Here is a 25,707-nt window from a genome sequence, read left to right as displayed (position 1 = left end):
TACTCAGCCTCTTCGGCTTAGATCATATTCAGTACTCCACCATCCTTTCCAACCGCACATATCGTCATTATTCCTCATAATCATCATCACATCCAGTGGCGGATCCAAAACTCGTATAAAGAGGAGGCCGGAAATAAAAAAATTAAAAGTGCTATATTAAAACTGAAAGTTTTAATAAAAAAATAATTATATATTTTAATATTATTTTAAACTAAAATTAATTTTAAAAAATTCATTAATATCAAAATTTTTTTATAACATTTTAATTTTTATCTTTATGAACATAAATAATATAAATTTATTTCTCTAATACTTTTAATATATATATATATATATTTAAAATAAATTAATGAATATAATATATAAGATATATTCATATTAATAAATAATTTACTTAATATATTTTTATTTTAGTATTATAAAAAAAATTTAATCTAGTTTATTTTTATGTATATATTTTCTTATTACATTCAATTAAAATTATTATAAAAACTAAAGTATGTTTATAAAATAATAGATAGAAGAATTACAAAAAAAATTGAATTTTTAGCCTTATTATAAAAGATGTAACATAAATAATATAAATTTTTTTCTAATACTTTTAATATATGTATTTGAAATAAATTAATCAATATAATATATAAAATATATTCATATTGATAAATAATTCATTTAATATATTTTAATTTTAATATTATAAAAAATGAAATTTAATCTAATTTACTTTTATGTATATATTTTTTTATTATATTCAATTAGAAATTATTATAAAAACCAAAGTATTTTTATATAATAATAGATAGAAGAATTACGAAAAAAAAATGAAAGAACAAAAGAAAATAAATTTAAAATGCATGACATGGGATTTGAACCCATGCTTTGAAGTATAAAATGCCTTCCTATAACCATTGAACTAGAAAGTATGTTGTTAAAAATTTTAGCCACTATTTAAAATATATTTTAAGTTTTGAAAATTTAGGGGGGACCATGGCCCATGCTGGTCCCCCCTAAATCCGCCTCTAATCACATCCCTTTTCTTCCTCCTTAACTTACCCCTTTTCTAGCCTTCTTTCAAACACTAGGCATTCAATATCAAATTAAGATTTAAGGGATGAAATTGGGGGTTTATAAGTGTGAAATGACATTTCCGGAAGATTATAAGCTTGTTGGGAATGTAAAGAACTTGAAAACAAAGTTTTAGAAAAGAACTGGGTTGCGTGCGTACGCACAGTGGTGTGCATGCGCATGCCCAGAAATAATTTTAAACGTGTGTGTATGCACAGAAAGCAAAATCTTTAGGGTGGGGCGCGCGCACAACGTGTGCTAGCGCCGCCACCAGTGTGCCATTCCCAACGTGTGCGTGTACACAGGCTTGTGCGTACGCACAGCTCGAAATCCTTCGTTGGTTGAGCGTGTGCACAGGGCATGCTAGCGCTGCCACCAGCAGCCCTGTCTTTGCGGTTGCATACGCACAAGGCTGTACGTGCGCACATGACCAATCTCTTGCCAAGTGTGCGTGCGCACACAAACCAGAAGTCACAAATTCTGCAGAAGTTGCAGAACTCAGATTTTTAACCCAAAACTTCCAATGATCATATCTCCTTCCACAAAATTTGGATTTCCAAAAAACTTAAAATGTTTTAAAGCTTATAAAATTATCTTTCCATTGATATAAAAAACATCAAATTTCAAAAACAATTGCTCAAGATATGATTCGTTGAAGTTCCTCAAAATTCCAATTTTCACCAAAACTTATATACTCCCCTTTTTATCACATACACTTACCAAATTCATTCAAAAACCAGCCAAACCCAATATTTCAATACCAAATACTTTCATTCACTCATTCAATTATCAACCCACCAATTCCACCATATTTAGCCAAATCTCAAGGTGACAAATCCCACATCATAATCACAATTCACATCTCAATCTCTAAACAATACCCAATTCATCAATCACTACACACACACACACACACACACACACACACACACACACACACACACACACACACACACACACACACACACACACACACACACACATCCACCAAATTCACATTTCAAGTCATGCTCATTAACACAAGCCTCAATGCTATCATCAATTCTATATATTGAACCAACGCTTATCATCATTCACAATCATCCAAACACAACTCAAATACTCATCTCAATCCAAATTTATTCAACAACTACATCAACATTCCACAATTCACTAAATTCATATACAACAACACAATTCATTTCAATTCATCCACAACATTAATGATTCAACTCCTATCTTAGAGTCTTTAGCCTATGTTTTCACACCACATTACATTTTAGATACAGAAAACTAAAACCATACCTTGGCCGATTCCAGTTCCACCCGGAATACTCTCAAATTTTAACCTTCAAGGTCCCCAAAGCCTCACCAACAGATTTCCAAACACAAGCTCCTTTCCAAACTTTTCAAAACCAACAATTAAGCTCCAATGTACATATATAAAATGCCTAAGCCACAATATCACACCCAAACACAAAAATCAATACCCAAGAGACTTGAGGAGTCAGAATTTTACTGGGGTTTGAGGTATCTTACCTTACCCAAGGGTCAAGGGAGCAAGAACAAGCCTTTCCTTCAAGCTAGTTTGAGCCTACAACATCCAAACTAAAAAATCTCAACACTTTTACCCACAATTTTTTTGAAAATGAGGGCTAAGAATTCAAAGAGAATTCTATGACTTACCTCAAGATTACTTGAGTGGGTTTTGTAGAGCTCGACGCCGCAGTCACGTGGCCGCAAACGGTGCGTCAATCGGAGCTTCGAATCAAAAGATACAATTGAAGTTGGAGCAAGGGTTTGTGTTTCTCCTCCCCTCTCCCTTCTAATTTTTAGTGTGTGTGGTGTTCTTGGTGGGGGAGAAAGGGCTGAGCTTCATTTAATTAATGAAGCTTGGCTGGGCCTTAGGCCCAACTTGGGTCCGGTTGGCCTGGTTTGGCCCGTTCGACCCAATCTTGGGCCGATTTCTTTAAAATTGATGCCAAAATTCTTGTTTCGAATTTCTCTACCACATTAAACCATAAAAATCTCATTTCTCACTTTCTAGAATATATTTTAATCTATGGGTTAATTAGCCATAAATTAACCAGGTTTTACATTCTACCCACCTAAATAGGAATTTTGCCCACAAAATTCGGATTTAGTTACCTGAGAATAGGTGTGGGTAGTCCGCTCGCTTCTCTGACTCAAGCTCCCAGGTGTGCTCCTCAACACTGTCTCGACTCCACGCCACTTTCTCTGATGAAACCTCTTTTTCGCGCAACTTCTTAATACTTGTGTCATCGATCCTGACCGGAACCACTGGCAGAGTCAAATCTTCTCTTATCTGAACCGATTCAGGTTCTAACACATGGCTAGCATCAGGAGTGTACTTCCGAAGCTGCGACACGTGAAACACGTAGTGCAGGTTCGAAAGGTGAGGCGGTAGAGCCATCCGATATGCCACTGGTCCAACCCTCTCAAGAATCTAAAATGGACCGATGTATCGAGGATTCAGCTTCTTTGTCTTAATCACCCTACCTACTTCTGTTGTTGGAGTCACCTTAAGAAAAACATGGTCTCCTTCCTCAAACTCTAAGGCCTTCCGCCTCTGATCGGTGTAACTCTTCTGACGACTCTAAGCTGTGAGCATCCTACCTCTAATTTTCTTGACTTGCTCGGTAGTCTCAGCTATCAATTCCGGCCCTAACAAACTTTTCTCCCCAGCCTCATACCATCATAGCGGAAATTAGCATTTCCTCCCATGCAGAGCCTCATACGGAGCCATTCTGATGCTCGCATGGTAGCTATTATTATATGCAAACTCCACTAGCAGCATATAGTGATCCCAGCTTGCCGGTTGGTCCAGAACACAAGCCCTCAACATATCTTCTAGGGTTTGGATTGTTCTCTCAGATTGAGCATCGGTTTGGGGATGGTAAGCTGTACTTAAGCTCAAACGGGTCCCGAAAGTTTTCTGAAATGCACCCCAGAACCTTGAAGTGAAACGGGGATCCCTATCAGAAATTATAGTTGTAGGCACACCGTGAAGTCTCACAATCTCCTTTATATACAGGCGTGCTAACTCCTCAAGAGTATAGTTCATCCGAATGGATAGAAAATGAGCCGACTTCATCAGCCGGTCCACAATTACCCAGACAGCATTAAAACTGGTTCTAGTCCTCGGTAATCCTGACACAAAATCCATCGCAATGCTCTCCCACTTCCATTGCAGAATCTCTAAGGGCTGCAACGTCCCAGAGGGTCTCTGATGTTCAATATTTACCTTTTGATAAGTTAAACACTTCGAGACATATTCTGCCACATCATTCTTCATACCAGGCCACCAGAACATAGCCTTTAGATCATTATACATCTTGGTACTCCCAGGGTGGATCGAAAATCCTCCGCGCTTCCTTCAATATATCTTGCCACAAAGTTCCCACATCCGGCACAATGATCTACCCTTGAACCTCCATAATCCAACTTGATCCTCGGACACTCTCCACTGCTTTCCTTGCTCAATAGTCGGCAACACCTTCGACAACGCGTCATTGTTTTGATGAGCCTTCAGGAGTTTGGATCTAAAATCATTTAAGATCTGCAATTGGCTCAAACACAGAGTTCCAGCCACTTCTTGAACGTTGATCTTTAGACTCTTGAATGCCTTGAACAACTCCTCTTCTCGAAGCATCATCCAAGAAGCATACAGTGATTTCTGATTTAGCGCATCCGCTACGACATTCGCCTTCCCCGGATGGTAACTCAACTCAATATCGTAATCCTTTAGTAACTCCATCCACCTCCTCTGGCTCATATTAAGTTCTTTCTGATCAAAGAGGTATTTCAAGCTCTTGTGCTCAGAGAAAACTTGGAACTTAACTCCATAGAGGTAATGCCTCCACACCTTCAATGCAAACACAACCGCAGCAAGTTCTAGGTCATGCGTCGGGTAATTAACCTCGTTAGGTCTCAACTGCCGTGAGGCGTATGCCACCACCTTCCGGTGCTGCATCAGCACGCACCCCAAACCCTTTAGTGAGGAATCGCAATACACCTTAAATGGTTCATTTGATTCAGGTAATACCAACACAGGCATAGTAGTCAACTTTTGCTTCAACGCTTGGAAACTCTTCTCACACTCGGAAGTCCAAATAAACGGTGCGTCCTTGCGGGTTAAGTTCGTCAATGGCAAAGCCAATTGTGAGAATCCTTTGATGAATCTCTGATAGTAGCCAGCTAATCCCAGAAAACTCCTTATCTCAGTAACTGAGGTCGGTCACTTCCATTCCATCACTGCTTCCACTTTGGCAGGATCTACTGCTATGCCCTTTTTACTCACCACGTGACCTAGAAACTTCACCTCACTCTTCCAGAACTCGCATTTAGATAGTTTTGCATAGAGTTTATTTTCCTTTAGTATCTACAGTACGGTCCTCAAATGTTCCGCATGTTCCTCTTTAATCTTGGAATACACCAATATGTCATTAATGAAGACAACAACGAATGTATCCAGAGACGGACAAAAGATCCTGCTCATATAATCCATAAACACTGCAGGAGCATTTGTCAACCCAAAAGATATTACAATGTACTCGTAATGACCATAACGAGTCCTGAAAGTGGTTTTAGGGATATCCTCATCTCTCACCCTTATCTGGTGATAACCGGATCACAAATCAATCTTGGAGAAAACCCCGGCTCCTTGTAACTGATCCATGAGGTCGTCAATCCTTGGCAGTGGATACTTATTCTTTATTGTGACCTTGTTCAGTTGCCTGTATTCCACACAAAGCCGCATACTTCCATCTTTCTTCTTCACCAATAACACTAGCACTCCCCACGGAGAAACACTCGGTCGGATAAAATTCTTACCCAGAAGATCCTCGAGTTGAGATTTCAGCTCAGCCATCTCTAGTGGTGATATCCTATAAGGAGCAATCGAGATTGGCCCTGTTCTCAGCACCAATTCGATCGCAAATTCAACCTCTCGATGAGGCGGAAATTCCTCAATGTCATCAGGAAATACTTCAAGAAACTCACTTACAACCGGAATCTACTCTAAGTTTTTATCATCACCCGAGACGCCTGTGGTTAATAACAAAATGCCTTGACATTCGGCCCCAGAACAATTCACTATCATGGAATTCAAGTAACAGTTATTTACCACAACCGGCCCTTCCGTATCTTCCGACATAAAGTACACTGATTTCGCAGAACAGTCGGGTAGAACGTGGTTCTTGGACAACCAGTCCAACTCCAAGATAATATCAAGACCTACCATCGGCAAATAGACTAAATTGTGTACGAAGTCACATTGCTTGACCCTAAAGGAAACTTGCGGACATCTAAGCTAGTTACCATGGCTTCATGGGTGGCATTATACACCTTCAGGTCATAACCTAACACTACGATCTTCAACTCTAACTCACTAGCCTTCTCAAATGCAATGAATGAATGTGATGCTCCAGAATCAAAGAAGGCATTTAAAATTTGACTCGCCATTTCACATTTACCTCGGTTAAGTGTCTCGGACCCCTTGGCCCCTATAGCTGAAGTAGTGAACACCTGCCCAGGCTGCTGTGCTCTCCGGTACCATGTCTCTGCTTCACTGGACAGTTGGAGGCTTTATGCCCCCGGCTTCCCACATGAGTAGCATAAATCCCAACTGGCCTTACAGAGAACACCAGGATGGTAACTCCCACATTTAGTACAAGCCTGCTCATTCAAAGGTTGCTTCCCAAATCTTCTCCCTGAAGCATTGTTGTTGTTGTTGTTGTTGTTGTTGTTAGGCCTTCTGAAGCTATTCTGACCCTGAGTCCTCTGTGGTGCAAAACCTCCCCATTTCAAAGGCAGGTCTCTTGGAGTAAAACTCTTCTCTCGGTTCAGTGGGAACGATCCCCTCTGGCTTCCTCTTTCTGTAGTTGCCTTCTTCACACATTCTTTGGCAACTCTGTTTTTGTTAACCAACTCGGAGAAAGTCCTGATCTCCATAGGCCCTACTGAACTATAGATGTCACTTCGGAGTCCTCCTTCGTACTTGATTCATTTCCACTCCTCAAAGTCCCCTGAAGCTCCCTGACACATACGGGAGAATCTAAACAACTCCTCAAACTTGTCTGTGTACTCAGATACAGACATCGTACCCTACTTCAGCTGTAGTAGTTCAATTTCCTTGGCTGTCCTTGCGGAGTTCGGGAAGTACTTCTTGTAGAATTCCTCCTGAAAGGTATCCCAGGTGATAGGATCGTCTCCTTGCTGATGATACGTCGGGTCCCCTGCCACCAATGTCACGCTTATCCGGTAAGCAGATAAGAGGCAAACTCGACGCACTGCTCTTCAGGTACCAACTGCGCTTGCAGTGCGCGCTCCATAGCTTGGAACTAAGTGTCAACTTCTGTTGGGTTGGTAGTTCCCACGAATTTTGGTAGATTAACCTTTAGGAAGGTCACTGGTGCACAAAATTGTGATCTCAATGGCGCCAACAACATGGTACACACAATTGTAATATCACTTTTTTTTTCACAACTTCGCACAATTAACCAGCAAGTGCACTGGGTCGTCCAAGTAATAAACCTTACGTGAGTAAGGGTCGATCCTACGGAGATTGTTGGTATGAAGCAAGCTATGGTCATCTTGTAAATCTCAGTCAGGCAGATTCTAATGGTTATAATGGTTTTTGAATATAAAGATAAATAAAACATAAAATAAAGATAGAGATACTTATGTAATTCATTGGTGGGAATTTCAGATAAGCGCATCAAGATACAGTGTTCCTTCTGAATCTTAGCTTTTCTACTGCTTTCATCCAATCATTCTTACTCCTTTCCATGGCAAGCTGTATGTTGGGGGATCACCGTTGTCAATGGCTACCATCCGTCCTCTCAGTGAAAATGGTCTAGGTGCGCTGCCACAGCACGGCTAATCATCTGTCGGTTCTCGATCATGTAAGAATAGGATTTACTATCTTTTTGCGCTGTCACCATGCCTTACAGTAGCGAGTTTGAAGCTCGTCACAGTCATTCAATCCCTGAATCCTACTCGGAATACCATAGACAAGGTTTAGACTTTTCGGATTCTCAAGAATGCTGCCAATGGATTCTAGCTTATACCACAAAGATTCTGATTAAGGAATCCAAGAGATATTCATTCAAGCTTATTTGCATGTAAAACGAAAGTAGTTGTCAAGCACACGTTCATAAGTAAGAATGGTGATGAGCGTCACATAATCATCACATTCATCAGGTTCTTGGATGCGAATTGATATCTTAGAATAAGAATAAGCGTGAATTGAATAGAGAATAGTAGTAATTGCATTAATACTCGAGGTACAGCAGAGCTCCACACCTTAATCTATGGTGTGTAGAAATTCCACCGTTGAAAATACATAAGTGATAAAGATGTTCATTGGTTCCGGCCCCAGAGAGGGAACCAGGATAACCAAGACTCTGGTCTAAGGACTAATCATCCAAAGATGAAAATACAATAGTAAAAAGTCCTATTTTTACTAAACTAGTTACTAGGGTTTATGGAAATAAGTCTAAGTGCAGAAATCCACTTCCGGGGCCCACTTTGGTGTGTGCTTGGGCTGAGCTTGAGTTTTACACGTACAGAGGCTTCTCCTGGGGTTAAACGCCAAGTTGTAACGTGTTTTTGGCGTTTAACTCTGGTTTGTGACGTGTTTCTGGCGTTTTACTCCAGAATGCAGCATGGAACTGGCGTTGAACGCCAGTTTGCGTCATCTAACCTCGAATAAAGTATGAACTGTTATATATTTCTAAAAAGCCCTGGATGTCTACTTTCCAACGCAACTGAGAGCGCACCATTTAGAGTTCTGTAGCTCCATAAATTCCATTTCAAGTGCAGGGAGGTCAGAATCCAACAGCATCTGTTGTCCTTTTTCAGCCTCTTATTAGATTTTTGCTCAGGTCCCTCAATTTCAGCCAGAAAATATCTGAAATCACAGAAAAACACACAAACTCATAGTAAAGTCCAGAAATGTGAATTTTTGCATAAAAACTAATAAAAACATCCCTAAAAGTAGCTAGATCCTACTAAAAACTACCTAAAAACAATATCAAAAAGCGTATAAATTATCCGCTCATCACAACACCAAACTTAAATTGTTGCTTGTCCCCAAGCAACTGAAAATCAAATAGGATAAAAAGAAAAGAATATACTATAAATCCCAAAATATCAATGAATATTAGTTCTAATTAGATGAGCGGGACTTGTAGCTTTTTGCTTCTGAACAGTTTTGGCATCTCACTTTATCCTTAGAAGTTTAGAATGATTGGAATCCATAGAACTCAGAGTTCAGATAGTGTTATTGATTCTCCTAGTTAAGTATGTTAATTCTTGAACACAGCTACTTTTATGAGTCTTGGCCGTGGCCCTAAGTACTTTATTTTCCAGTATTACCACCGGATGCATAAATGCCACAGACACATGACTGGGTGAACCTTTTCAGATTGTGACTCAGCTTTGCTAAAGTCCCCAATTAGAGGTGTCCAGAACTCTTAAGCACACTCTTTTTGCTTTGGATCACGACTTTAACCACTTAGTCTCAAGCTTTTCACTTGGACCTTCATGATACAAGCACATGGTTAGGGATAGCTTGATTTAGCCGCTTAGGCCTGGATTTTATTTTCTTGGGCCCTCCTATCCATTGATGCTCAAAGACTTGGATCCTTTTTACCCTTGCCTTTTGGTTTTAAGGGCTATTGGCCTTTTTTGCTTGCTTTTTTTTCTCTTTCTTTCTCTTTTTTTTCCGCAAGCTTCTTCTTTTTCACTGCTTTTTCTTTCTTCAAGAATCAATTTCATGATTTTTCAGATTATCAATAACATTTCTCTTTGTTCATCATTCTTTCAAGAGCCAACAATTTTAACATTCATAAACAACAAGATAAAAAATATGCACTGTTTAAGCATTCATTCAGAAAACAAAAGGTATTGTCACCACATCAATATAATTAAACTAATTTCAAGGATGAATTCGAAACTCATGTACTTCTTGTTCTTTTGTGTTAAAAACATTTTTTCATTTAAGAAAGGTGAAGGATTCATGGAATTATTCATAGCCTCAAGACATAGTTACGTAATACTAATGATCATGTAGTAAAGACTCAAAACATAGACAAACATAAAGCATAAAACTGAAAAACAGAGAGATAAGAACAAGGAAGTTAATGAAAGAGTCCACCTTAGTGAGGGTGGCGCCTTCTTCTTGAAGGACTAATGGTGTTCTTGAGCTATTCTATGTCTCTTCCTTGCCTTTGTTGCTCCTCCCTTATAGCTCTTTGATCTTCTCTAATCTCATTGAGAATGATGGAGTGCTCTTGGTGTTCCACCCTTAATTGGTTCATGTTATGACTCAATCCTTCTAGAGAAGTGTTAAGTTGTTCCCAATAGTTGTTTGGAGAAAAATGCATCCCTTGAGGCATCTCAGGGATTTCTTGATGATGAGCTTCCTCATGCGTCTCTTGAGATCCATGAATGGGCTCTGTTGTTTGCTCCATCCTCTTCTTAGTGATGGGCTTGTCCTCTTCAATGAGGATGTCTTCTTCTATGACAACTCCAGCTAAGTTGCATATATGGCAAATGAGATGAGGAAAAGCTAGCCTTGCCAAGGTGGAGGGCTTTTCGGCTACTTTGTAGAGTTCTAGAGAGATGACTTCATGAACTTATACTTCCTCTCCAATCATGATGCTATGGATCATGATGGCCCGATCCACAGTTACTTCGGATCGGTTGCTAGTGGGGATGATGGAGCGTTGGATGAACTCCAACCATCCTCTAGCCACAGGCTTAAGGTCTAGTCTTCTCAATTGAACCGGCTTGCTTTTTGAGTCTCTTTTCCATTAAGCTCCTTCCACACATATGTCCATGAGGACTTGGTCCAACCTTTGATCAAAGTTGACCCTTCTAGTGTAGGGTGTGCATCTTCTTGCATCATAGGCAAGTTGAACGCCAACCTTACGTTCTCCGGACTAAAATCTAAGCATTTCCCCCGATCCATTGTAAGCCAATTCCTTGGGTTTGGGTTCATGCTTTGATCATGGTTCCTAGTGATCCATGCATTTGCATAGAACTCTTGAACCGTTAAGATTCCGACTTGTTGAATGGGATCGGAGAGAACTTCCCATCCTCTTCTTCTAATCTCTTGTCAGATCTCTGGATATTCGCCCTTTTTGAGCTTAAAAGGGACCTCAGGGATCACCTTTTTCTTGGCCACAACTTCATAGAAGTGGTCTTGATGGGCTTTAGAGATGAGTCTCTCCATCTTCCATGACTCAAAGGTAGAAGCAATTGCCCTTCCTTTCCTCTTTCTTGAGGTTTCTCTGGCCTTAGGTGCCATCAATGGTTATGGAAAAACAAAAAGCTATGCTCTTACCACACCAAACATAGAATGTTGCTCACCCTCGAGCAAAAGAAGAAAGAACAGAAGAAGAAGAAGAAGAAGATATGGAGGAGAGGGAGAGAGATGAGGGTTTCAGCCAAGGGGGAGAAGAGAGGGTTGTGTTGTGTGAAAATGAAGAAGGATGGAGGAGTTTATATAGTGGAGGGAGAGGGGTTTGGGTTCGGTCATTTAGGGTGGCTTTGGGTGGGAAAGAGATTTTGAATTTGAAGGTAGTTGGGGTTTATGAGGAAGAGTGGATGGATATGATTGGTGAAGGGGTAATGGGGAAGAGAGATTGAGGTGATTGGTGAAGGGTATAGTCTTATTGGATTGTGTGAAGAAGAGAGAAGTGGGGTAGGTGGGGATCCTGTGGGGTCCACAGATCTTGAGGTGTCAAGGATTTCTCATCCCTACACCTTTTAGGCATGTAAAACGCCCTCTGTATGCATTCCTGGCGTTTAACGCCAGACTGATGCTTGTTTCTGGCGTTAAACGCCCAAATGTATCCTATTTCTGGCATTTAACGCCAGCCTGATGCTTGTTTCTGGCGTTAAACGCCAGCTTGGTGCTTGTTTATGGCGTTAAATGCCAGCTTGGTACTTGTTTCTGGCATTTAAACGCCAGACAGCTCTTCCTCTAGGGTGTGCTTTTTCTTCTGCTGCTTTTGATTCTGTTTTTAATTTTTGTAATTATTTTGTGACTTCACATGATCATAAACCTAATAAAACATAAAAGAACAATAGAAATATAGTTAAATAAAAAATTGGGTTGGCTCCCAATAAGCGCTTCTTTAATGTCAATAGCTTGACAGTGAGCTCTCATGGAGCTTCACAGATGTTTAGAGCATTGTTGGGACCACCCAATACCAAACTTAGAGTTTGAATGTGGGGGTTCAACACCAAACTTAGAGTTTGGTTGTGGCCTCCCAACACCAAACTTAGAGTTTGATTGTGGGGGCTTTGTTTGACTCTGTTTTGAGAGAAGTTTTTCATGCTTCCTCTCCATGGTTGTAGAGGAGGATCCTTGAGCTTTAAACACAAGGTAGTCCCCATTCAATTGAAGGACTAGCTCTCCTCTGTCAACATTAATCACAGCTCCTGCTGTGGCTAGGAAGGGTCTTCCAAGGATGATGCATTCATCCTCATCCTTCCCAGTGTCTAGGATTATGAAATCAGCAGGGATGTAAAGGCCTTTAACCTTCACTAACACGTCCTCTACTAATCCATAAGCTTGTTTTATTGACTTGTCTGCCATCTCTAATGAGATTCTTGCAGCTTGTACCTCAAAGATCCCTAGTTTCTCCATTACAGAGAGTGGCATAAGATTTATACCTAACCCCAGGTCACACAGAGCCTTCTCAAAGGTCATGGTGCCTATGGTACAGGGTATTAAGAATTTACCAGGATCTTTTTTCTTTTGAGGTAAAGTTTGCTGAACCCATGTATTTAGTTCAATAATGAGCAAGGGAGGTTCATCTTCCTAAGTCTCATTACCAAACAACTTGGCATTCAGCTTGATGATGGCTCCTAGATATTGAGCAACTTGCTCTTCAGTTACATTTTCATCCTCTTCAGAGGAAGAATAGTTCTCAAAGCTCATGAATGGCAGAAGGAAGTTTAATGGAATCTCTATAGTCTCTATATGAGCCTCAGATTCCTTTAGGTCCTCAATAGGGAACTCCTTTCTGTCTGGGGGATGTCCCATGAGGTCTTTCTCATTGGGATTTACGTCCTCCCCTTCCTCTTTGGATTCGGCCATTTTGATTATATCAATGGCCTTGCACTCTCTTTTTGGATTCTCTTCTGTATTGCTTGGGAGAGAACTAGGAGGAGTTTCTGTGATTTTCTTACTCAACTGACCCACTTGTGCCTCCAAGTTTCTAATGGAGGACCTTGTTTCATTCATGAAACTTAAAGTGGCCTTAGATAGATCAGAGACTATATTTGCTAAGCTAGAGGGGCTCTGCTCAGAATTCTCTGTCTGTTGCTGAGAAGATGATGGAAAAGGCTTGCTATTGCTAAACCTGTTTCTTCCACCATTATTAAAGCCTTGTTGAGGCTATTGTTGATCCTTCCATGAGAAATTTGGATGATTTCTCCATGAGGGATTATAGGTGTTTCCATAGGATTCACCCATGTAATTCACCTTTGCCATTGCAGGGTTCTCAGGATCATAAGCTTCTTCTTCAGAAGATGCTTCTTTAGTACTGTTGGATGTATTTTGCAATCTATTCAAACTCTGAGATATCATATTGACTTGTTGGGTCAATATTTTGTTCTGGGCCAGTATGGCATTCAGAGTATCAATTTCAAGAATTCTCTTCTTCTAAGGCGTCCCATTACTTACAGGATTCCTCTCAGAGGTGTACATGAATTGGTTACTTACAACCATGTCAATGAGTTCTTGAGCTTCTGCAGGCATTTTCTTTAGGTGAATGGATCCACCTGCAGAATGGTCCAGTGACATCTTAGAGAACTCAGATAGACCATCATAGAATATATCCAAAATGGTCCACTCTGAAAGCGTGTCAGAAGGACACTTTTTGGTCAACTGCTTGTATCCTTCCCAAGCTTCATAGTGGGATTCACCATCTTTTTACCTGAAGGTCTGAACATCCACTCTTAGCTTTCTCAGCTTTTGAGGAGGAAAGAACTTGGCCAAGAAGGCCGTGACCAGCTTATCCCAAGAGTTCAGGCTATCTTTAGGTTGTGAGTCCAACCATATTCTAGCTCTGTCTCTTACAGCAAAAGGGAAAAGCATGAGCCTGTAGACTTCAGGATCTACTCTATTAGTCTTAACAGTATCACAGATTTGCAAGAACTCAGTTAAAAATTGATAGGGATCTTCTGATGAAGTCCATGAAACTTGCAGTTCTGTTGCATTAGAGCAACTAGTTGAGGCTTCAGCTCGAAATTGTTTGCTCCAATGGCAGGGATTGAGATGTTTCTTCCATAAAAATTGGAAGTAGGTGTAGTATAATCACCAAGCATCATTCTTGCATTATTATTGTTGTCATTATTTTTGGCTGCCATCTCCTCTTCTTTTTCGAAAATTTCTGTAAGGTTTTCTCTGGATTGTTGTATTTTAGCTTATCTTAGTTTCTTAGAGTCCTTTCAAGTTCAGGATCTGCTTCAACAAGAATGTTCTTGTCCTTGCTCCTGCTCATATGAAAAAGAAGGGAACAGAAAATAATAATAGGGATCCTCTTTACCACAGTAAAGAGATTTCTTTATGTGCGTAGAAAAAAATAAGAAGAAAATCCGAACACAGGTAGAGGGCAGAAGAGGGTTCGAATTTTGAGTAGAAGAGAAGTGTTAGTAGATAAATAAATAAATAGAAGAAGATGAGAGAGAGGAGTTTTCGAAAATTAACTAAAATAAAAGAAAAAGATTTTTGTTTTTATTTTAAATTAAAGTTAAAATTTGAATTTATAAAAAGGAATAAAATTAAAATTTAAAACAATTAGTTAAATAAAAAGATTTTTGGAAAAGAGGGAGGTGATTTTTGAAAATTAGAGAGAGGAAAGTAGTTAGGTGATTTTGAAAAAGATAAGAAATAGTAAAAAAACAAAATGTCAATTAGTTAGTTGAAAAAGATTTGAAAATTATTTTTGAAAAGATAAGGAGCTAGAAAAGATTTTTGAAATTGATTTTGAAAAAAGAAGATATGATTGAAAAGATATGATTGAGATTTGTTTTGAAAAAGATTTGAAAAGGAAATTAAAAAGATTTGATTTTTAAAATTAAAATTAATTACTTGACTAACAAGAAACTAAAAGATATGATTCTAGAGTTTAAAGATTGAACCTTTCTTAACAAGAAAGTAACAAACTTCAAATTTTTGAATCAATCACGTTAATTGTTAGTAAAGTTTTCGAAAATTATGAAATAAAATTAAGAAAAATATTTTGAAAATCAATTTGAAAAAATTTTCGAAAATACAAAAGAAAAATGAAAAAGATTTGATTTTTCAAAAAGTTTTGAAAATATAAGATTTTTAAAATTGAAATCTTGACTTGACTAACAAGAAACAACTTGTTTTAAAATTTTTTGACTAAGTCAACCCAAAGATTTCGAAATTTATGAGTAAAATGGGAAAGATATTTTTTTTGATTTTTGAATTTAATGTGGAAAGAGAAAAACAACCAAATGACTCAAGACATAAAAATTATGAATCAAAACAACTAATGCATGCAAGAACAATATAAATGTCAAGATGAACACCAAGAACATTTTGAAGATCAAGATGAACATCAAGACTTATTTTTGAAAAAGTTTCAAGAGAGGAAAACATGCAAGACACCAAACTTAGAAATTTTTAATGTTTAGACACTATGGATTAAAAAATGCATATGAAAAACAACAAAAGACACAAAACAAGAAAATATGAAGATCAAACAAGAAGACTTATCAAGAACAACTTGAAGATCATGAAGAACACCATGCAAGAGTTTTTCGAAAAATGCAAGAATCATAGAAACATGCAATTGACACCAAACTTAAAACATGTCACAAGACTCAAACAAGAAACACTAAATATTTTTTATTTTTATGATTTTATTAAAATTTTTTGGATTTTTTGAAAATTATATATATATATATATATATTTTAGAAAAACGAAACCAAATAAAAAAAAATTTTTTTGAAAGATTTTTGAAAACTTTTTGAAAAGAAAATTACCTAATCTGAGCAACAAGATGAACCGTCAGTTGTCCAAACTCAAACAATCCCCGGCAATGGCGCCAAAAACATGGTGCACGAAATTGTGATCTCAATGGCACCAACAACTTGGTACGCACAATTGTAATATCACTCTTTTTCACAACTTCGCACAACTATCCAGCAAGTGCACTGGGTCGTCCAAGTAATAAACCTTACGTGAGTAAGGGTCGATCCCACGGAGATTGTTGGTATGAAGCAAGTTATGGTCATCTTGTAAATCTCAGTCAGGCAGATTCTAATGGTTATAATGGTTTTCGAATATAAAGATAAATAAAGCATAAAATAAAGATAGAGATACTTATGTAATTCATTGGTGGAAATTTCAGATAAGCGCATGAAGATACTATGCTCCTTCTGAATCTTTGCTTTCCTACTGCTTTCATCCAATCATTCTTACTCTTTTCCATGGCAAGCTGTATGTTGGGGGATCACCGTTGTCAATGGATACCGTCCGTCCTCTCAGTGAAAATGGTCCAAGTGCGCTGTCACCGCACGGCTAATCATCTGTCGGTTCTCGATCATGTAAGAATAGGATTTACTATCATTTTGCGTTGTCACCACGCCTTACAGTAGCGAGTTTGAAGCTCGTCACAGTCATTCAATCCCTGAATCCAACTCGGAATACCACAGACAAGGTTTAGACTTTCCGGATTCTCAAGAATGCTGCCAATGGATTCTAGCTTATACCACGAAGATTCTGATTAAGGAATCCAAGAGATATTCATTCAAGCTTATTTGCATGTAGAACGAAAGTGGTTGTCAGACACACGTTCATAAGTGAGAATGGTGATGAGCGTTACATAATCATCACATTCATCAGGTTCTTGGGTGCGAATGGATATATTAGAATAAGAATAAGCGTGAATTGAATAGAAAACAGTAGTAATTGCATTAATACTCGAGGTACAGCAGAGCTCCACACCTTAATCTATGGTGTGTAGAAACTCCACTGTTGAAAATACATAAGTGATAAAGATGTTCATTGGTTCCGGCCCCAGAGAGGGAACCAGGATAACCAAGACTCCAGTCTAAGGACTAAACGTCCAAAGATGAAAATACAACAGTAAAAAGTCCTATTTATACTAAACTAGTTACTAGGGTTTATAGAAATAAGTCTAAGTGCAGAAATCCACTTCCGGGAACACTTTGGTGTGTGCTTGGGCTGAGCTTGAGTTTTACACGTGTAGAGGCTTCTCTTGGGGTTAAACGCCAAGTTATAACATATTTTTGGCGTTTAACTCTGGTTTGTGACGTGTTTCTAGCGTTTTACTCCAGAATGTAGCATAGAACTGGCGTTGAACGCCAGTTTGCGTCATCTAAACTCGAATAAAGTATTAATTATTATATATTGCTGAAAAGCCCTGGATATCTACTTTTCAACGCATATGAGAGCACGCCATTTGTATTTCTGTAGCTCCAGAAAATCCATTTCAAGTGCAGGGAGGTCAGAATCCAACAACATCTGTAATCCTTTTTTAGCCTCCTATCAGATTTTTGCTCAGGTCCCTCAATTTCAGCCAGAAAATACCTGAAATTATAGAAAAACACACAAACTCATAGTAAAGTCCAGAAATGTGAATTTTGCATAAAAACTAATAAAACATCCCTAAAAGTAGCTAGATCCTACTAAAAACTACCTAAAAATAATGCCAAAAAGCGTATAAATTATTCGCTCATCAGTCGCCAACGTCATCTGACCTTGAGTCCCATTTCCACTGCTTTCCCTATTATGATTATTGTTATTCATCTGCTGCCCGAGTGCCTCAGTAGTAGCCTGCATAGCAGCAGCCATGTTCTGCAACACAGCCATGAAATTCACCGGATCGTTCGAATTGAGTTTCGGCTCATGAGTACCGGTTCGCCCTCTCGCACGGCCCCGACCGTGTCCACGAGGTGCCATCTGGTTCCTATACACACCAAACAATCGATATCAAGTTGATCAGTCTCAATATCGGAAGTCTAGTGCTCAAAGTCCCAAATACATGCTCATGAACGTTTATGCCAATTATATCAGTCAGTTATCCTAATAGAACATAAAACACAAATACAGAGAATGCACAGAAGCATAGTCAGTCCGTCCCTCAGGCTCTACAGAAACGAACTGCTCTGATACCATAATGTAACACCCTACTACACAGAGTCTTACGCTTAAGTCATAAAACAGAGGTGGCGAGGTATTACGACCTCTAAAATAAAATTTAGTACGTATAGTATTGCAAAAATGTTCATAACTAGGAGCCTTTGAAGAAAAGTGGGTAAATTAAAACCGATAAATCAAAAAGCGCAACACTCCGATCGATAATGTAAATAAAGTGGATATAAGATAAGCTAACATAAAAATATATACAGAAGAGTACCAACAACACATATATCAAGGCTCAGAACTCGGTTTGTGAAGATAACCGGTCCGAGCATACAGTATACATACATATATAGTATGGAAATTCCAAAAGACAACCCAAAAGACAATATACAAATCCTGTTTCTCCAAAATAACCTTTAAGAGGAGTAAATACAAAATACATATATAGTGGAGAACATAAGTATCAAAACAAATATCTAAGATCAAAATAAAATCCCAATAGCTAAGGATCTCCGCCAAAAGGAAGTCTCCAGCATGCCTGATGAGTCCATATTTGATGAGATATTTTGGCTTGATTTGAGTAGATTTCATTACACAAACCTAAACTTAAGAACAAAATAGCATACTTTTGTGTTTTGTCCCTAAATTGATCATAAATGTGAAAACATGCATTTTTGTGCTTAAATTGATCAATATAATTCCACTTTTATGCCATTCGATGCCATGACATGTTTGTTGAGTGATTTCAGGCCTCAAAGGCAAGAATGGATGGCCAAAAGTGGAATAAAGCATGTAAAAGGGAGAAAACATGAAGAAAACAAGGAAAAGCACACACAGCGAAGTGTGCGCGCACAACCTTACGTGCATGCGCCCAAGCGAGAATTTTCATGTGTGCATGCGCACGAGCACCTGTGCGTCCGCACAGGTCCCTGCACGTGATTTTATTAATAAAACATGTGCTGCACAAATTTAGAGGCCTCTTGGCCCATTTTGGAAGGCTCAAGGCTGAAACCAAGTGCTATATGAAGGGAACTTCATGCCATATGAGAGGGAGTTCACTTTAGATTAGAAAAATACACATAATATGACTAGGAGTAGAGTAGTATAGAACATTCTCTCTTAGGGTTTTAATTAGGGTTTTGTAGCATTTTATACTTCAAGTTTGATTTTGGATTCTAGCAATTACATTGTAAGTATTTCTTTAATTTCTCTTTTAATTACATTACTTGTTCTACACTTTCATCTATTTCAATTTCTCTTGTCAATATATGCATAGTTTGCAATTTTGGATTTCTAGTTGTTTAATTTGATGTTGGTGGCTTTTAAATGTTTGTTTGAGTTGCTTTTATTGATTTTGATCATTTATGGTTCATAGCTTTCTTTAATTTACCAATTTTGTTATGTTTTGTGAATATGCATACTAGGTGTTTGATGAAATGTCAACCCTAGGTATGGGGTAGATTTTCACCCTTGGCTTGGGGAAAATGAGTCTATGGATTCCTAGAGCCTTAATGTCCAATATTTAGTCATAATTCTTGGGGAGTTAGTTGATTCTTGTTTCCATTAAAGCTAGCCTTTTACCAACTAGTTTAGTAAGTTGGTTAGAACTTATGGATTAAGGTCAATTATGCTTGTTTGATTTACTCCTTGATGTTAGAGGTTAACTAAGCGAGATTAACTCATGGCAATTATCATAGTTATGGTTATGGCTAGGAAGGGATTCTATAACTCATCCCAAGTCAAGGTTTTGTTCATGTTTTAAATAATATTTTCTTTACTTTATATCATTACTTGTCCATATTACATACATAGTTCTTTAATTCCTTTATTGCTGTATTAATTGCAATTTTCTCTTGTTCTTTAATTCCTTTATTTTGTTTGCTCTCAATTATTTAAAAACCCCTTGTTTTCCACAACCAAAATTGTGCACTTATTGGCATTAGTTCCTAGGGAGAACAACCCAAGACTTAAAACTCCCGGTTTATGTTTGCTTTGGATTGTGACATCTTTAGAATTATAATTTGATTGAGATGATTCATTGCCGCTTCGGACTATACTTACAACAGAAATCTATTTAATTCCGAATTGGTATAATTATCTCTTATCAAATTTTTGCGCCGTTACCGGGGAGCTAGCGTCATAAGAGCTATATTTTGGTTGTTGTAAATATGTCCATAGTGTGAATAGATACTTTTTGGTTGCTTGTTTGCTTTTGTTGGTAATTAGGATTTTGTTTCTTTTGTTATTTAATGTCTTTTGCTTTTATTTTCAATTTCTCCATGAGTTATCACCCTCTTGGTTTGGAGTTTGGTTGTGATCATTTTGTAGAGATTGATAACTTCTATTTTGGATTGCATAATGGGATTGGAGCATCAATTTTAGGAGGAGCAACCTCCTCCATACTAGAATGAACAATACCTTCCCCAATATGCATACCCAACCCAGGGAAATGGTGGATTTCACTATGACTATACCCCTCCACCACCATATACCTATGACCAATACCCCCAACATAACCCTCTGGTGGACGAAATTGTGATCACTTGTATGTATTTATAAAAGATGTATACTCTGAGGGCATTGTTTATTTTCTTCACAATCTCGTTCAACTAACCAGCAAGTGTACTGGGTCGTCCAAGTAATAACCTTACGTGAGTAAGGGTCGAATCCACAGAGATTGTTGGTATGAAGCAAGCTATGGTCACCTTGAAAATCTCAGTCAGGCAGAAAAAAGAGGAATTGTAATTATAATAATTAAAAAGGAATAATAAAAGGGATAGAACACTTATGCAGATTCATTGGTGGGAATTTCAGATAAGCGGATGGAGATGCTGTAGAGCTCTTGGACACCTGCTCTCCTACTCCTTCTACTCAATCCTTCTCACTCCTTTCCATGGCAAGCTTTGTATAGGGGTTCACCATCAACTGTGGCTACTTTCATTCCTCACGGGGAAATAACCTGTGCGGCTGTCACTCGCACAGCTAACCAGTCTGGAGGCATCACCCGTGGCTGATGGCTACATCCCATCCTCGCAGTGAAAACTATGCAACGCACTCTGTCACAGTACGGCTAATCACCGGTTGGTTCCCGCTCCTACTGGAATAGAATCCCTCTTTTGCGTCTGTCACCAACGCCCAGCAGGTTAAAGTTTGAAGCACGTCACGGTCATTCATGATCGGAATCCTACTCGGAACACCACAGACAAGGTTGGACTTTCCGGACTCCCAGGATCCTACTCGGAACACCACAGACAAGGTTGGACTTTCCGGATCCAGATGAATGCCGCCAACTATCTAACTTATACCACGAAGATTCTGTTGGGGAATCTAAGAGATATACATTCAAGCTCTGTTGCATGTAGAACGGACATGGTTGTCAATCACGCGCATTCATAAGTGAGAATGATAATGAGGGTAATCTGACTCATAACATTCATCATGTTCTTGGGTACGAATGAATATCTTTGGAATAAGAATAAGAGAGATTTGAATAAAAGAAGATAGAATTTCATTAATACTTGAGGTACAGCAGAGCTCCACACCCTTAATCTATGGTGTGCAGAAACTCCACCATTGAAAATACATAAGCAAAGAGTTCAGGCATGGCCGAATGGCCAGCCCTCTCTAACGTGATCACAGGATCAAAATACAATCCAGGATGTCTAATACAATAGATAAATGTCCTATATATACTAGACTAGCTACTAGGGTTTACATGAGTAAGTAATTGATGCATAAATCCACTTCCGGGGCCCACTTGGTGTGTGCTTGGGCTGAGCTTGATGAATTCACGTGCTAAGGCATATCTTGGCGTTGAACTCTGAGTTATGACGTGTTTTGGGCGTTCAACTCCGGATCATGACGTTTTTCTGGCGTTTAACTCTAGACAGCAGCATGAACTTGGCGTTCAACGCCAAGTTACGTCGTCATTCTTCGAATAAAGTATGGACTATTATATATTGCTGGAAAGCCCTGGATGTCTACTTTCCAACGCCGTTGAGAGCGCGCCAATTGGAGTTCTGTAGCTCCAGAAAATCCATTTCGAGTGCAGGGAGGTCAGATTCCAACAGCATCAGCAGTCCTTTTGTCAGCCTTCTTCAGAGTTTTGCTCAAATCCCTCAATTTCAGTCAGAATTTACCTGAAATCACAGAAAAGCACACAAACTCATAGTAAAGTCCAGAAATGTGAATTTAACATAAAAACTAATGAAAACATCCCTAAAAGTAGCTCAAACTTACTAAAAACTATATGAAAACAATGCCAAAAAGCGTATAAATTATCCGCTCATCACAACACCAAACTTAAATTGTTGCTTGTCCCCAAGCAACTGAAAATCAAATAGGATAAAAAGAAGAGAGTATACTATAAAGTCCAAAATATCAATGAATATTAATTTAATTAGATGAGCGGGACTTGTAGCTTTTTGCTTCTGAACAGTTTTGGCATCTCACTTTTTCCTTTGAAGTTTAGAGTGATTGGCTTCTCTAGGAACTTAGAATTTCAGATAGTGTTATTGACTTTCCTAGTTAGGCATGTTGATTCTTGAACACAGCTACTTTATGAGTCTTGGCTGTGGCCCTAAGCACTTTGTCTTCCAGTATTACCACCGGATACACAAATGCCACAGACACATAACTGGGTGAACCTTTTCAGATTGTGACTCAGCTTTGCTAAAGTCCCCAGTTAGTGGTGTCCAGAGCTCTTAAGCACACTCTTTTGCTTTGGATCACGACTTTAACCACTCAGTCTCAAGCTTTTCACTTGGACCTTCATGACACAAGCACATGGTTAGGGACAGCTTGATTTAGCCGCTTAGGCCTGGATTTTATTTCCTTGGGCCCTCCTATCCATTGATGCTCAAAGCCTTGGATCCTTGCTACCCTTGCCTTTTGGTTTTAAGGGCTATTGGCTTTTTCTGCTTGCTTTTTCTTTCTATTTTATATTTTTTTTTTTCGCCATTTTTTTTTCTTTTTTTTTTCACTGCTTTTTCTTGCTTCAAGAATCAATTCATGAATTTTTCAGTTCATCAATAACATTTCTCTTTGTTCATCATTCTTTCAAGAGCCAACAATTTTAACACTCATAAACAACAAGATCAAAAATATGCACTGTTCAAGCATTCATTCAGAAAACAAAAATTATTGCCACCACATCAATATAATTAAATTAAATTCACTAATAATTTCGAAAATTATGTACTTCTTGTTCTTTTGAATTAAAACATTTTTCTTTTAAGAGAGGTGAAAGACTAATGGATTTTATTCATAGCTTTAAGGCATGGTTTACACACTAATGATCATGAAGTAGAAACACAAAAACATAGATAAACATAACACTTAAAAACCGAAAACAGAAAGAAAATAAAGAACAAGGAATGAATCCACCTCTTAGTGGCGTCTTCTTCTTGAAGGACCAATGATGTTCTTTAACTCTTCTATGTCCCTTCCTTGCCTTTGTTGCTCCTCTCTCATAGCTCTTTGATCTTCTCTTATTTCTTGGAGAGTGAGGGCGTGTTCATGGTGTTCCACCCTTAGTTGTTCCACGTTTTGGCTCAAGTCTTCTAAGGAGGTACTGAGTTGCTCCCAATAGTTGTTGGGAGGAAAGTGCATTCCATGAGGCATTTGTTGATGAACTTCCTCATGTTCTCCTTGGGGGCCGTGAGGGACTTCCCTTGTTTGCTCCATCCTTTTCTTGGTGATGGGCTTGTCTTCTTCAATGGAGACATCTCCATCTATGATAACTCCAGCTGAATAACATAGATGGCATATGAGGTGGGGGAAGGCTAGCCGTGCCATGTATGAAGGCTTGTCAGCTATTTTGTAGAGTTCATTGGCTATGACTTCATGAACCTCTACTTCCTCTCCAATCATGATGCTATGAATCATGATTGCCCGATCCACAGTAACTTCAGATCGGTTGCTTGTAGGGATGATGGATCTTTGGATGAACTCCAGCCATCCTCTAGCTACAGGCTTGAGGTCCAGTCTTCTTAGTTGGACTGGTTTGCCTTTGGAGTCTACTCTCCATTGGGCGCCTTCCACACAAATGTCCATTAGGACTTGGTCCAACCTTTGATTGAAGTTGACCCTCCTTGTGTAGGGGCGTTCATCACCTTGCATCATGGGTAGATGAAACGCCAACCTCACATTTTCCGGACTGAAATCTAAGTATTTCCCCCGAACCATTGTGAGATAGTTCTTTGGATTCGGGTTCATACTTTGATCATGGTTCCTAGTGATCCATGCATTAGCATAGAACTCTTGAACCATCAATAATCCGACTTGTTGCATGGGGTTGGTTATGACTTCCCACCCTCTTCTTTGGATCTCATGTCGGATTTCCGGATACTCATTCTTTTTGAGCTTGAAGGGGACCTCAGGGATCACCTTCTTCTTTGCCACAACATCATAGAAGTGGTCTTGGTGGCTCTTGGAGATGAATCTCTCCTTTTCCCATGATTCGAAAGTGGAAGCTTTTGCCTTCCCTTTTCCTTTTCTTGAGGAAACTCCGGTCTTGGGTGCCATTGATGGTGAATGAAAAATAAAAAGCTAGGCTTTTTACCACACCAAACTTAAAATTTGCTCGTCCTCGAGCAAAAAAGAAAAGAAGAGTAGAAGAAGAAGAAGAGAATTTGGGTAGAGAAGGAGAAGAGGGGTTCGGCTATATGAGAGAAGAAGGGGTTATGTTGTGTGAAAATGAAGAAGAAAAGGGAGGTATTTATAGGGAGGGGGGAGGGTTAGGTTTCGGCCATTTTGGGTGGGAATGGGTGGGAAATTGAATTTGAATGTAATGGGGGTAGGTGGGGTTTATGGGGAAGAGGAGGTTGATGTGAATGGTGCATGGGGTAATTGGGAAGAGAAATTGATGTGATTGGTGAAGGTTTTTGGGAAGGGTGACATTGAGAATGAGATTTGGATTAGGAGAGTGTGAATAGGATTAAAAGAAAAGGTAGGTGGGGATCCTGTGGGGTCCACAGGTCCTGAGGTGAAAAGAAATACCATTCCTTCACCCTATAGGCGTGTAAATTGCCTTCATGCACCATTCTGGCGTTCAAACGCCCATTGGTGCATGTTCTGGGCGTTAAACGCCCATGTGATGCTTGATTCTGGCGTTGAACGCCAGTTTCAAGCTTGTTTCTGGCGTTCAGCGCCAGATTGTCCTCTGCGTGCGCATCCTGGCGTTAAACGCCAGGATGTAGCTTGTTTTGGGCGTTCAGCGCCAGGAAGATGCTCTGTTCTGGCGTTGAACGCCCGCCAGATGCATCTTCTGGGCGTTGAACGCCGGCCCGCGCGTCCTCCAGGGTGAAAAATTTTTTTCTTCTGTTTTTGACTCTATTTTTAATTTTTTTTGATTTTTTTCGTGACTCCTCATGATCATGTACCTAATTAAACATAAAAATAACAAAGAAACAAAATAAAATAAAATTAGATAAATAAAATTGGGTTGCCTCCCAACAAGCTCTTCTTTAATGTCAATAGC

General features: G+C 38.9%; 1 protein-coding gene across 1 annotated transcript; it reads right to left on the bottom strand.

Annotated features, from left to right (window-relative positions):
• Window positions 1-4,441: 4,441 nt before the first annotated feature.
• Window positions 4,442-6,528, bottom strand: LOC140183497 (uncharacterized). The gene is made up of 6 exons (XM_072231946.1): window positions 6,385-6,528; window positions 6,191-6,280; window positions 5,899-6,079; window positions 5,456-5,577; window positions 4,949-5,248; window positions 4,442-4,852 (listed from the first exon to the last, which is right to left on the bottom strand). The coding sequence occupies exons 1-6, from the start codon at window positions 6,526-6,528 to the stop codon at window positions 4,442-4,444; spliced, it is 1,248 nt and encodes a 415-aa protein (XP_072088047.1).
• Between the last annotated feature and the right edge of the window lie 19,179 nt (window positions 6,529-25,707).

The sequence above is a fragment of the Arachis hypogaea genome, chromosome 3, assembly GCF_003086295.3.
Source record: "Arachis hypogaea cultivar Tifrunner chromosome 3, arahy.Tifrunner.gnm2.J5K5, whole genome shotgun sequence".
Classification (NCBI taxonomy): Eukaryota; Viridiplantae; Streptophyta; class Magnoliopsida; order Fabales; family Fabaceae; genus Arachis; species Arachis hypogaea.
The sequence above is the reverse complement of the archived record's forward strand: the minus strand, read 5'-3'. Positions and strand labels throughout refer to the sequence as shown.

What these genes read in the sequence shown, in the direction of transcription:
- LOC140183497 (XM_072231946.1), bottom strand. Translation starts at nt 6,528, where the DNA reads ATGGCGAGTCAAATTTTAAATGCCTTCTTTGATTCTGGAGCATCACAT. An exon ending in ATACGGAAGGGCCGGTTGTG is followed by an intron (nt 6,080 to 6,190) that starts GTAAATAACTGT and finishes AACTTAGAGTAG; the next exon opens with ATTCCGGTTGTAAGTGAGTT. An exon ending in TCAACTCGAGGATCTTCTGG is followed by an intron (nt 5,578 to 5,898) that starts GTAAGAATTTTA and finishes ATGCTCCTGCAG; the next exon opens with TGTTTATGGATTATATGAGC.